At 49.2% G+C, this 13121-nt stretch overlaps 2 protein-coding genes across 2 annotated transcripts in view; both read left to right on the forward strand.

Annotated features, from left to right (window-relative positions):
• The window catches only part of LOC139414040 (progesterone-induced-blocking factor 1-like), a 62236-nt gene extending 60788 nt beyond the window's left edge, over nt 1–1448 (forward strand). Inside the window, exon 17 of the mRNA XM_071161916.1 lies at nt 1240–1448. Coding sequence (XP_071018017.1) covers nt 1240–1293 — 54 coding nt within the window. The 3' untranslated portion in view covers nt 1294–1448. The remainder of the gene's footprint in view (nt 1–1239) is intronic.
• Nucleotides 1449–6144: 4696 nt separating this feature from the next.
• The window catches only part of LOC139412758 (Krueppel-like factor 5), a 30334-nt gene continuing 23357 nt past the window's right edge, over nt 6145–13121 (forward strand). The window contains exons 1-2 of the mRNA XM_071159445.1: nt 6145–6770; nt 11367–12459. Of these exons, the coding sequence (XP_071015546.1) occupies nt 6591–6770; nt 11367–12459 (1273 nt within the window). The 5' untranslated portion in view covers nt 6145–6590. The remainder of the gene's footprint in view (nt 6771–11366; nt 12460–13121) is intronic.

The raw sequence follows: 13121 nt of genomic DNA on the forward strand, positions 1-13121 counted from the left end.
AATCCTCCAGTAGACCAGTCGTCCAGTAGACCAGTCCTCCAGTAGACCAGTCTTCCAGTAGACCAGTCCTCCAGTAGACCAGTCCTCCAGTAGACCAGTCATCCAGTAGAGCAACCCTCCAGTAGACCAGTAGACCAGTCCTCCAGTAGACCAACCCTCCAGTAGAGCAGCCCTCCAGTATACCAACCCTCCAGTAGACCAGTCCTCCAGTAGACTACCCCTCCAGTAGACCAGTCCTCCAGTAGAGCAACCCTCTAGTAGACCAGTCCTCCAGTAGACCAACCCTCCAGTAGACCAGCCCTCCAGTAGACCAGTCTTCCAGTAGACCAGTCCTCCAGTAGACCAGTCCTCCAGTAGACCAGTCTTCCAGTAGACCAGTCCTCCAGTCCTCCAGTAGACCAACCCTCCAGTAGACCAGTCCTCCAGTAGACCAACCCTCCAGTAGACCAGTCCTCCAGTAGATCAGTCCTCCTGTAGACCAATTATCCAGTGGACCAATCCTCCAGTAGACCAGTCTACCAGTAGACCAGTCCTCCAGTAGACCAACCCTCCAGTAGACCAGTCCTCCAGTAGACCAACCCTCCAGTAGACCAGTCCTCCAGTAGACCAGTCCTCCAGTAGACCAACCCTCCAGTAGACCAACCCTCCAGTAGACCAACCCTCCAGTAGACCAGTCCTCCAGTAGACCAGTCCTCCAGTAGACCAGTCCTCCAGTAGACCAACCCTCCAGTAGACCAGTCCTCCAGTAGACCAACCCTCCAGTAGACCAGTCCTCCAGTAGACCAACCCTCCAGTAGACCAGTCCTCCAGTAGACCAACCCTCCAGTAGACCAGTCCTCCAGTAGACCAGTCCTCCAGTAGACCAGTCCTCCAGTAGACCAGTCCTCCAGTAGACCAGTCTTCCAGTAGACCAGTCTTCCAGTAGACCAGCCCTCTAGTAGACCAGTCCTCCAGTAGACCAGTCCTCCAGTAGACCAACCCTCCAGTAGACCAGTCTTCCAGTAGACCAGCCCTCTAGTAGACCAGTCCTCCAGTAGACCAGTCCTCCAGTAGACCAACCCTCCAGTAGACCAGTCTTCCAGTAGACCAGTCCTCCAGTAGACCAACCCTCCAGTAGAGGTGACTTCCATATCCGATTTGTTATTGTTGAGTAATACAAAGCTCAATGCATCACCAGCCGTATTACAAATAAGGTGACATTTCCCCTGGACTGACTCATGTTCTCTCTCTCTCTTCCAGACCAATAAGGAAGCTCCTGAATGGTACAGGAAAGTCAAGTTCCCACCTGAATGACCAATGGCCTTACAGGTGGTGCAGATGGGATTAGTGTGGACACTCCATACTGGTTTTATTTACACTACTGTATTGGTAATAGTTTATATGTGTATGTTGTGCTGTACTGTTGTAATCGGTTGACTTGCTATGTTTTATATAAACATCTTTCAAAACTACACTCTACTCGTCTTCACATTTCTGTTTTGCTTGGCATTGACCTTAGCCCTGACCCTAGCCCTCCTCCTGAATCAACCTTGACCCTAGAGGTGACCCTAGCCCTGACCTTAGCCCTGACCCTAGCCCTGACCTTAGCCCTGACCTTAGCCCTGACCCTAGCCCTGACCCTAGCCCTCCTCCTGAATCAACCCTGACCCTAGAGGTGACCCTAGCCCTGACCCTAGCCCTCCTCCTGAATCAACCCTGACCCTAGAGGTGACCCTAGCCCTGACCTTAGCCCTGACCCTAGCCCTGACCTTAGCCCTGACCTTAGCCCTGACCCTAGCCCTGACCCTAGCCCTCCTCCTGAATCAACCCTGACCCTAGAGGTGACCCTAGCCCTGACCCTAGCCCTCCTCCTGAATCAACCCTGACCCTAGAGGTGACCCTAGCCCTCCTCCTAAATCAACCCTGACCCTAGAGGTGACCCTAGCCCTCCTCCTAAATCAACCCTGACCCTAGAGGTGACCCTAGCCCTGACCCTAGGGGTGTCCCTAGCCCTGACCCTAGCAGTGACCCTAGCCGTGACCCTAGCCCTGACCTTAGCCCTGACCCTAGCCGTGACCCTAGCCCTGACCTTAGCCCTGACCCTAGCCGTGACCCTAGCCCTGACCTTAGCCCTGACCCTAGCCCTGACCTTAGCCCTGACCCTGACTGTTAGTCATCTAGTAGAGGGGACAGCAGCTCAGGCAGTAGTTTGTCTGTTAGTCATCTAGTAGAGGGGACAGCAGCTCAGACAGTAGTTTGACTGTTAGTCATCTAGTAGAGGGGACAGCAGTCATCTAGTAGAGGGGACAGCAGCTCAGGCAGTAGTTTGTCTGTTAGTCATCTAGTAGAGGGGACAGCAGCTCAGACAGTAGTTTGACTGTTGGTCACCTAGTAGAGGGGACAGCAGTCATCTAGTAGAGGGGACAGCAGTCATCTAGTAGAGGGGACAGCAGCTCAGGCAGTAGTTTGACTGTTAGTCATCTAGTAGAGGGGACAGCAGCTCAGACAGTAGTTTGACTGTTGGTCACCTAGTAGAGGGGACAGCAGCTCAGGCAGTAGTTTGACTGTTAGTCATCTAGTAGAGGGGACAGCAGTCATCTAGTAGAGGGGACAGCAGCTCAGACAGTAGTTTGACTGTTAGTCATCTAGTAGAGGGGACAGCAGCTCAGACAGTAGTTTGACTGTTAGTCATCTAGTAGAGGGGACAGCAGTCATCTAGTAGAGGGGACAGCAGTCATCTAGTAGAGGGGACAGCAGTCATCTAGTAGAGGGGACAGCAGCTCAGGCAGTAGTTTGTCTGTTAGTCATCTAGTAGAGGGGACAGCAGTCATCTAGTAGAGGGGACAGCAGTCATCTAGTAGAGGGGACAGCAGCTCAGACAGTAGAGGGGACAGCAGTCATCTAGTAGAGGGGACAGCAGCTCAGGCAGTAGTTTGACTGTTAGTCATCTAGTAGAGGGGACAGCAGCTCAGACAGTAGTTTGACTGTTGGTCACCTAGTAGAGGGGACAGCAGTCATCTAGTAGAGGGGACAGCAGTCATCTAGTAGAGGGGACAGCAGCTCAGGCAGTAGAGGGGACAGCAGCTCAGGCAGTAGTTTGACTGTTAGTCATCTAGTAGAGGGGACAGCAGCTCAGACAGTAGTTTGACTGTTGGTCACCTAGTAGAGGGGACAGCAGCTCAGGCAGTAGTTTGACTGTTAGTCATCTAGTAGAGGGGACAGCAGTCATCTAGTAGAGGGGACAGCAGCTCAGACAGTAGTTTGACTGTTAGTCATCTAGTAGAGGGGACAGCAGCTCAGACAGTAGTTTGACTGTTGGTCACCTAGTAGAGGGGACAGCAGCTCAGGCAGTAGTTTGACTGTTAGTCATCTAGTAGAGGGGACAGCAGTCATCTAGTAGAGGGGACAGCAGTCATCTAGTAGAGGGGACAGCAGTCATCTAGTAGAGGGGACAGCAGCTCAGGCAGTAGTTTGTCTGTTAGTCATCTAGTAGAGGGGACAGCAGTCATCTAGTAGAGGGGACAGCAGTCATCTAGGAGAGGGGACAGCAGCTCAGACAGTAGAGGGGACAGCAGTCATCTAGTAGAGGGGACAGCAGCTCAGGCAGTAGTTTGACTGTTAGTCATCTAGTAGAGGGGACAGCAGCTCAGACAGTAGTTTGACTGTTGGTCACCTAGTAGAAGGGACAGCAGTCATCTAGTAGAGGGGACAGCAGTCATCTAGTAGAGGGGACAGCAGCTCAGGCAGTAGAGGGGACAGCAGCTCAGGCAGTAGTTTGACTGTTAGTCATCTAGTAGAGGGGACAGCAGTCATCTCGTAGAGGGGACAGCAGCTCAGGCAGTAGTTTGACTGTTCGTCATCTCGTAGAGGGGACAGCAGCTCAGGCAGTAGCTCCTCCTCCTCTCCGCTATTTGATTTGTTAGACGAAAGGCAAGAAGGCATTGGCTTTAAAAATAGAAATGGTAGGCATACCTTGATGTTTTCAGACTCATGACTCTTATCGGTGTCATATTATTGAGCCCGTCTGTCCGCCTGAATTGCTTAAATTACTCCCTCCGTCCCTCCCTCCCTCCCTCCTCTCAATGTTCATTTCTTTCTATGTTTCTGAGCTTAGCATCCATTCCAGAACGTTCTGTGTATTGAAGGTGAATGATCAATTAACTTATTCTGTGTATTGGAGGTGAAGGATCGTTAACTCTTTCTGTGTATTGGTGGTGAAGGATCTTTAACTCTTTCTGTGTATTGGTGGTGAAGGATCGTTAACTCTTTCTGTGTATTGGTGGTGAAGGATCTTTAACTCTTTCTGTGTATTGGTGGTGAAGGATCGTTAACTCTTTCTGTGTATTGGAGGTGAAGGATCGTTAACTCTTTCTGTGTATTGGTGGTGAAGGATCGTTAACTCTTTCTGTGTATTGGAGGTGAAGGATCGTTAACTCTTTCTGTGTATTGGTGGTGAAGGATCGTTAACTCTTTCTGTGTATTGGTGGTGAAGGATCGTTAACTTATTCTGTGTATTGGTGGTGAAGGATCGTTAACTCTTTCTGTGTATTGGTGGTGAAGGATCGTTAACTCTTTCTGTGTATTGGTGGTGAAGGATCGTTAACTCTTTCTGTGTATTGGAGGTGAAGGATCGTTTTGAAATGAATATGGTCTGTGCCAGTCGGGTAGCAACTTTGGGTTTATGGCGACCTCCCTGGTCCACTCCCCTCCTAGACTTCTGCAGTCCCTAAGATGTGTGCATGAAAACAGCCTGTTCCATCACCCTGGTCGGCTGTTCCATCACCCTGGTCGGCGGTTCCATCACCCTGGTCCACTCCCCTCCTAGACTTCTGCAGTCCCTAAGATGTGTGCATGAAAACAGCCTGTTCCATCACCCTGGTCGGCTGTTCCATCACCCTTGTCAGCGGGTTTATCACCCTGGTCGGCGGTTCCATCACCCTGGTCAGCGGGTTTATCACCCTGGTCAGCGGTTCCATCACCCTGGTCAGTGGGGTTATCACCCTGGTCAGCGGTTCCATCACCCTGGTCAGCGGGTTTATCACCTTGGTCAGCGGTTTCATCACCCTGGTCAGCGGGTTTATCACCCTGGTCAGCGGTTACATCACCCTGGTCAGCGGTCCATCACCCTGGTCAGCGGGTTTATCACTCTGGTCAGCGGTTACATCACCCTGGTCAGCGGTTACATCACCCTGGTCAGCGGTTACATCACCCTGGTCAGCGGTTACATCACCCTGGTCAGCGGTTTCATCACCCTGGTCAGCGGGTTTATCACCCTGGTCAGCGGTTACATCACCCTGGTCAGCGGTCCATCACCCTGGTCAGCGGTTACATCACCCTGGTCAGCGGTTTCATCACCCTGGTCAGCGGGTTTATCACCCTGGTCAGCGGTTACATCACCCTGGTCAGCGGTCCATCACCCTGGTCAGCGGTTACATCACCCTGGTCAGCGGTTACATCACCCTGGTCAGCGGTTACATCACCCTGGTCAGCGGTTACATCACCCTGGTCAGCGGTTACATCACCCTGGTCAGTGGGGTTATCACCCTGGTCAGCGGTTACATCACCCTGGTCAGCGGTTACATCACCCTGGTCAGCGGTTACATCACCCTGGTCAGCGGTTCCATCACCCTGGTCAGCGGGTTTATCACCCTGGTCAGCGGTTACATCACCCTGGTCAGCGGTCCATCACCCTGGTCAGCGGTTACATCACCCTGGTCAGCGGTTACATCACCCTGGTCAGCGGTTCCATCACCCTGGTCAGCGGGTTTATCACCCTGGTCAGCGGTAACATCACCCTGGTCAGCCAATCACTTTCTGAACTAGTTCTAGTTTTAACAATGAACCTTGAAAATACCTTCAATATGTATGACGTCAACTTCTGAGAAGAATCATTCAGAATATGAATAAATTAAGGGATGAAAATAAACGTGTCGACTATAGTTTAATATTCCCAGTAGAGGCACATTCCACAGAATGTACATACATGTGATAAATAAAAAAAATGATTTTATTTGGTGTTGATAGAAAATGTTCTTGAAGCACAGGGAGGGAACCCTGTGAAATGATGCAGGTCAAAGCTTGAGAACACGAAACATGGTGAGTATATAGATAATAATGAGCGTTCCTTGGAATGTGTGTAACCTAGCTACATATTTAGTAAACGGGGCTTTAGGGAGAGAGAAGCCCTCTGTGAAGGGGGTCTCGGTGCCGGGGAGCTGTTTACTGTTGTTGTACAAAAGGCTTTTTGACGGTGTGTGAGGCGTTCTGTTCTGTCTTATTTGTTGGCCACGCCCTGCCTCTTTTTAAACACTAAACCGACTGAACCTGCCCCACGCCCGCCTCGCTTCCTCTCATCGCATGAGTTGACATGGATAGAAAAGAGCAGAAGCTTTGAACTATCCCAACAGACTCCAGTCCTACCGAACCGAGACAAAGTGGATAACCCAGTCAGACGAGATCGCTAATTAGACTGCACACAGGCTTGAATAATATACATCGCTACAGTCAGTCCTCTCATGCACCGTCCCGTTTCATCTGTCGCCTCTGTCGTTATTATATGATTATTATTGCGGCCGCTCGCACCTTGTTATTCCGGTGGGGAGTAAATCTATATGGCCGCGACGCTGATCACGATGAGCGCTGGGACCGGGACCGGGCAGGACGAGATGTTCTACACCCTGCTCAAGCCCATGCTTTCGGAAGGCTTCCCGGCCGAGGAGTCGGCTCTGTTCGGTTTCGATACCAAGAACCTACTGACGGAAAGGAGTGGACAGAGTGAATACGCGCACCAGGTAATGTAGTTTGTCAGTGTTGAGATGTTCTCCCCGGTGTAGGCTATTCTTTATCTCAGAATGGGCGAGGTTGGTTGGCATGTTGCAAGCACTGAGGCTGTTCGTTTTGCTGTGATGTGGGGAATTCTATAGTATTATAAAAAATGTAGAGGAGATTGGCGCTTTAATGGTGCGTAATAATAACGTCTCCTGATGTTGTTATGGTCGTAAGTATTTTATCATTCGATGTGTAGGCCTATGGGTCGGGACACAGCAGGAAGATTACATGATTGGGGACGAGAGACATCGTCGGAACGGCAGGTAGCCTAGTGGTTAGAGTGTTGGACTAGTAACTGAAAGGTTGCTGGATTGAAACCCCCGAGTTGACAAGGTACAAATCTGTCGTTCTGCCCCTGAACAGGCAGTTAACCCACTGTTCCTAGGCCGTAATTGTAAATAAGAATTTGTTCTTAACTGACTTGCCTAGTTTAAAAAAAATAGCAAGACGCATTTAGCTCATAGTTCATTGGAACTGTTAGGACAGGCAGCTATGCCAGACAGTGCCAGTTGCTCACACGCTCACAATTGGTTTCTTGGCTACCATTACCATCAACAACTGACTCCGTCCGATCCCATCTACTCTCTAACGCACGGTGCGGAGTCCGGACCCAACCCGATATAGTAGGTAGAAACTTCCCAGCAATGTCGACAGACAGACAGCCCGACCGCCTTAATCGGAACACTTGTGGCAGATATACATGACCAGTTAACAGCTGGACGATCTAAACGACAGAAATAGAAAATCTTTCCTTCGGCCAGCAAGCCATTGCGTAAAGAACAGGACAGAGCAGTTACTTTGCGGGACAGGAGAAGCACCAACAGGGAGGGTGTTTTTCCTTGCCAATGTCCAGTAACCATTTCCTCCATTAGTTGGATGATCTTTAATGAGTGATTTATGTGGAGCCTGAATAGTATTTATTATGGTGTGTGTGTGTGTAGTTTTTCTCCTGAGCAGAGGGAACGGAGAGAGAGAGAGTCAGGTTCATCCCTTCATCATGACCACCTGTCAGTAGGCTGCAGTCCCAAATGGCACCCTATTCCCTATGTAGTGCACTACTTTTAACCCGAAGTTAATGGCAACCCTATTCCCTATGTAGTGCACTACTTTTAACCCGAAGTTAATGGCACCCTATTCTCTATGTAGTGCACTACTTTTAACCCGAAGTTAATGGCACCCTATTCCCTATGTAGTGCACTACTTTTAACCCGAAGTTAATGGCACCCTATTCCCTATGTAGTGCACTACTTTTAACCTGAAGTTAATGGCACCCTATTCCCTATGTAGTGCACTACTTTTAACCCGAAGTTAATGGCACCCTATTCCCTATGTAGTGCACTACTTTTAACCCGAAGTTAATGGCACCCTATTCTCTATGTAGTGCACTACTTTTAACCCGAAGTTAATGGCACCCTATTCCCTATGTAGTGCACTACTTTTAAGCCGAAGTTAATGGCACCCTATTCCCTATGTAGTGCACTACTTTTAACCCAAAGTTAATGGCACCCTATTCCCTATGTAGTGCACTACTTTTATCCCGAAGTTAATGGCACCCTATTCCCTATGTAGTGCACTAGTTTTAATCACAGCCCTATGGGTGCCGTTTGGGAAGCAGATAGTGCCTGTTTAAAGCCCTCTGGTCTGGTTGGTGTGAGTACAGTTTACAGCTGAGGGGGGAATGTGACAGCAGCTCACTGAAGGCTACTTGATAAATGTTTGCCTGGTGACTCTGTCTGTCCTATCAGACATTACTACCGGACTCCTCATCCCACTGGCCACCACATAGTTTCAGCATGACACAGTCAAACACTGGTTCTGAACTCTTAATAAATGGACTATACAGATGTAGTATCTTAATTTGATCACTCTTTTCTTGCGGAGAATTTCCCCCTGCACCGATAAACCCATACTACTAACACACAATTATATTTTACAGTATTGCACTTTTTCCACGTAGTCTACTTTTCTGGCCAGCTAATAGCCTATCGACCAATCACGTAACATTATGGACTAAACGTTCAGATCCTATTGCTGCAGGATTATTTTGCTGTGACAATATAGGTCAAATTATGATCCTCCATCTGTATGAGGTTTGACATGATATGATGAAGTTGCATTACAGACATGTTCAGGTTTGTTGGTACCTCTTCACAAAAAAAACAAGAATGTACAATTTTCTCTGAAATAACTTGGCATTTACTAAAATAAGTATTCCATATTTAATTATTAATTATTAATTTAATAGAAATCAGACTTTTTATTTTATTTTATTCAACATGATATTGTACATAATAAAACAAAATGAAAATGACATGGACACAAATGATGGGACCCTTAAACCTCATATTTTGTTGCACAACCTTCAGAGGTAATCACTGCAATCAAATGTTCTCTGTAGCTCTCAGTGAGGCTCCTGCACCTGTTAACAGGTAGTTCGGCCCACTCTTCCTGAGCAAACTGCTCCAGCTGTCTCAGGTTTGATGGGTGACTCCTGCACCTGTTAACAGGTAGTTTGGCCCGCTCTTCCTGAGCAAACTGCTCCAGCTGTCTCAGGTTTGATGGGTGACTCCTGCACCTGTTAACAGGTAGTTTGGCCCGCTCTTCCTGAGCAAACTGCTCCAGCTGTCTCAGGTTTGATGGATGCCTTCTCCAGACTGTAGGATTCAGATCAGGACTCATTAGAAGGCCTCTCCAGACTGTAGGATTCAGATCAGGACTCATTAGAAGGCCTCTCCAGACTGTAGGATTCAGATCAGGACTCATTAGAAGGCCTCTCCAGACTGTAGGATTCAGATCAGGACTCATTAGAAGGCCTCTCCAGAATAATGTTTTGTTGTTATCCATTCTATGGATGTGTTTAGCTGTGTGTTTTGGGTCGTTCATCTTGTTGGAGGAAACCTGCGGCTGAGACAGAGATTTCTCACACTGGGCAGTACGTTTCGCTCCAGAATGCCTTGGATAGTCTTGAGATTTCATTGCGTCCTGCACAGATTCAAGGCACCCTGTGCCAGGCGCAACACAGCAGCCCCAACACATAACCCAGCCTCCTCCATGTTTCACTGTAGGAGTGGTGTTCTTTTCTTTAAAAACTTAATTTCTTCATCTGTGAACGTAGAGCTGATGTGACTTGCCAAAAAGCTCCAGTTTTGACTCATCTGTACCAAAGGACATTCTCCCAGAAGGATTGTGGCTTGTCAATATGCATTTCAGCAAATTCCAGTCTGGCTTCTTTTTTCTTTCTTTCAAAAGTGGAGTCCTCCTGGGTCTTCTTCTATGGAACCTACTTTCGCTCCAAAAAAAAACTAAACACGTTGGAGTTCAGCTTGTATCTATTTGGCAGTTATCCTTGGTTCTTCCTTTTCTACCAATCCCACTCTCCTGTTCAATCTGAGGTTGATTTTTCCCTCTTGCAGCCGCGCCCAGGAAGGTTGTTCCACAGTTCCATGGACCTTAAAACCTCTTCTTAAATAATATTATCAACTGTTTGTCACGGGAACATCAAGCTGCTTGGAGACGGCCTCGTAGCCTTGACCTTTTACCACGCTTGTCTTTTAATGTCTTTCTGATCTCAGACAAATCTCTCCGTCCGTAGCTTTACTCTGGTCCATGGTCAGTGTGGTGACCACAATGATACCAAACAGCACAGTGACTACTTTACTCTGGTCCGTGGTCAGTGTGGTGACCACAATGATACCAAACAGCACAGTGACTACTTTACTCTGGTCCATGGTCAGTGTGGTGACCACAATGATACCAAACAGCACAGTGACTACTTTACTCTGGTCCGTGGTCAGTGTGGTGACCACAATGATACCAAACAGCACAGTGACTACTTCTCTCCATTTAAATAGGCTGAATGACTGACTACTAAGATGATTGGAGACGTGTGTGTGTGTGTGTGTGTGTGTGTGTGTGTGTGTGTGTGTGTGTGTGTGTGTGTGTGTGTGTGTGTGTGTGTGTGTGTGTGTGTGTGTGTGTGTGTGTGTGTGTGTGTGTGTGTGATGATAATTAAATAAACAAATTAGTTATATATCACTATAATCCAATTATTTATTATCTTTTCTAAGGGGTACCAACAAATGTGTCCAGGCCATTTTTAAAATATATATATTTGTAGAATAAGCGATAATTAATCTCTTTTTCACAGCTTCTATGCTTTATTCTGACACACCAACGGCGAGTAAACGTGATAAAATAGCTTTTAGTTTCATCTCTTTTCAGGAGGAATGAAGCATTATTTCAATGAGCTGTACGGGTACCAACACATTTTGAACACGTCTGTAAATGATTGAAGTTCATGTCGATACCTGAACGTATTCTTCCTGTCATCAAAGATGTAAGAAAAAATCAATTAAATGATTGTTTCTCTAAGTTAATTAAAACAAAATCAATTAAAGGATTGTTTCCACTATTAAGTTAATTAAAACAAAGTGAAATTGCAAAAAAAAATTGATTATTGATTATTTTTTTGTAACATTCCATTTACATCCAAAATAGAGATTTGGTTCAGAAATAATAATGAGCCAACCTTTTTAAGTAAGTCTGTCTTTTCTCCTCAGACAGGGAAGAGTGAGCTGGATAAGTACCTCTCCCCCCAGACGCCGCTCCTGATGCCCCATCCTGACGCTCCAGAGCAGAGTAAGTCTCGGCGGGACAGTGCCTCTGTGATGGATCACTTCTTTGGCGACGACCAGGGTGGATCTCCTTACAGCATCAACATGAACGTCTTCCTACCCGACCTGGCCTACCTGAGGATGGGCTTGTGTCGGCCGGCACGCCCAGGGCCTGGGGGTAACGGTGGAGGCATGGGCCAGCAGGTCAAAACAGAACCCCCTTCCTCCTCTCCCTTCGCCCATCCTCACCCTCACTGCCCCAGCAGTAGCGTCCACAGTAACAGCATCAGCCTTTCCACAGTAACGTCGGCGTCTTCTTCCTCTTCTTCGTTACCAGAGTTCACTAGCGTGTTCAGCCCGTCGGGTGGTGGTGACCCGACCTCTGACGCCGTGGCAACGGGCGGTTCTGTTTACGTGAAGGAGGAGCTGGGGTCGTTCGATCTGCCTCACGACGACTCTCTGTTCCAGCTGCTCTCTGCGGAGTTGGACTCCGCCCCTCTCGCGCCCATGCATCACCACGGCAACAATGCTCATCACCGGGCGGGGCAGCATCACGGAGGTTCCGGTCCCTCGCCCGTCATGCACACCTTCCACGACCTACACTTAGCCGCCCAGGCCCAGCAGCAACACCAACAACTACAGACTGCCAAGACAAGCTACTGTGGTGGGCTGCACAGCGTGGGAGGGGCCTACCCTCACCCTCACTTCCTCCAGCAGCCCCAGCACCATCAGGCCAAGGCCCCCTACCTGCCCCCCTCTCCTCCCAGCTCAGAGCCCAGCTCTCCAGATCGTCAGAAGGACCTCCTTCAGAACCTCTCCCCTCCCCCTTCCTATGCCGCCACTATCGCCTCCAAGCTGGGAGTCAGCGTCTCCCCCAGTCTTTCCCCCACCGGTGTGGCTCGGCCCCCAGCCTCAAGTCTAACTCCAGCCCCAGGCTCCGGCCCAGCTCCAAGCCTGAACCAGTCCATGCAGGTCCGCTACAACCGCAGGACCAACCCAGACCTGGAGAAGAGGAGGATACACCACTGTGACTTCCCAGGTCAGGACTCCTCCCTCTACTGTCAGGACTCCTCCCTCTACTGTCAGGACGTATCCCTCCCTCCCTCCCTCTACTGTCAGGACTTATCCCTCCCTCCCTCTACTGTCAGGACTCCTCCCTCCCTCTACTGTCAGGACGTGTCCCTCCCTCCCTCCCTCTACTGTCAGGACTTATCCCTCCCTCCCTCTACTGTCAGGACTTATCCCTCCCTCCCTCTACTGTCAGGACTTATCCCTCCCTCCCTCTACTGTCAGGACTTATCCCTCCCTCCCTCTACTGTCAGGACTCCTCCCTCCCTCTACTGTCAGGACCCCTCCCTCCCTCCCTCCCTCTACTGTCAGGACCCCTCCCTCCCTCCCTCCCTCCCTCCCTCCCTCCCTCTACTGTCAGGACTCCTCCCTCCCTCCCTCCCTCTACTGTCAGGCCTCCCTCCCTCTACTGTCAGGACTCCTCCCTCCCTCCCTCTACTGTCAGGACTCCTCCCTCCCTCACCTCCCCTCCCCTCCCCTCCCTCCCTCCCTCCCTCCCTCTCTCAGCTGCAGAGCTTTACTTTAGGTTTGCTTTCTGTGTGTTGGTCGTCTATTTCAGTTTATCATGAAGACGTTGTGCTTGTTCCTATGCTTGCTGTTTACCATCAATTAGCTCTGTGTCTGTAGTGTCCT

This window comes from Oncorhynchus clarkii, chromosome 7 (genome assembly GCF_045791955.1).
Source record: "Oncorhynchus clarkii lewisi isolate Uvic-CL-2024 chromosome 7, UVic_Ocla_1.0, whole genome shotgun sequence".
NCBI lineage: Eukaryota > Metazoa > Chordata > Actinopteri > Salmoniformes > Salmonidae > Oncorhynchus > Oncorhynchus clarkii.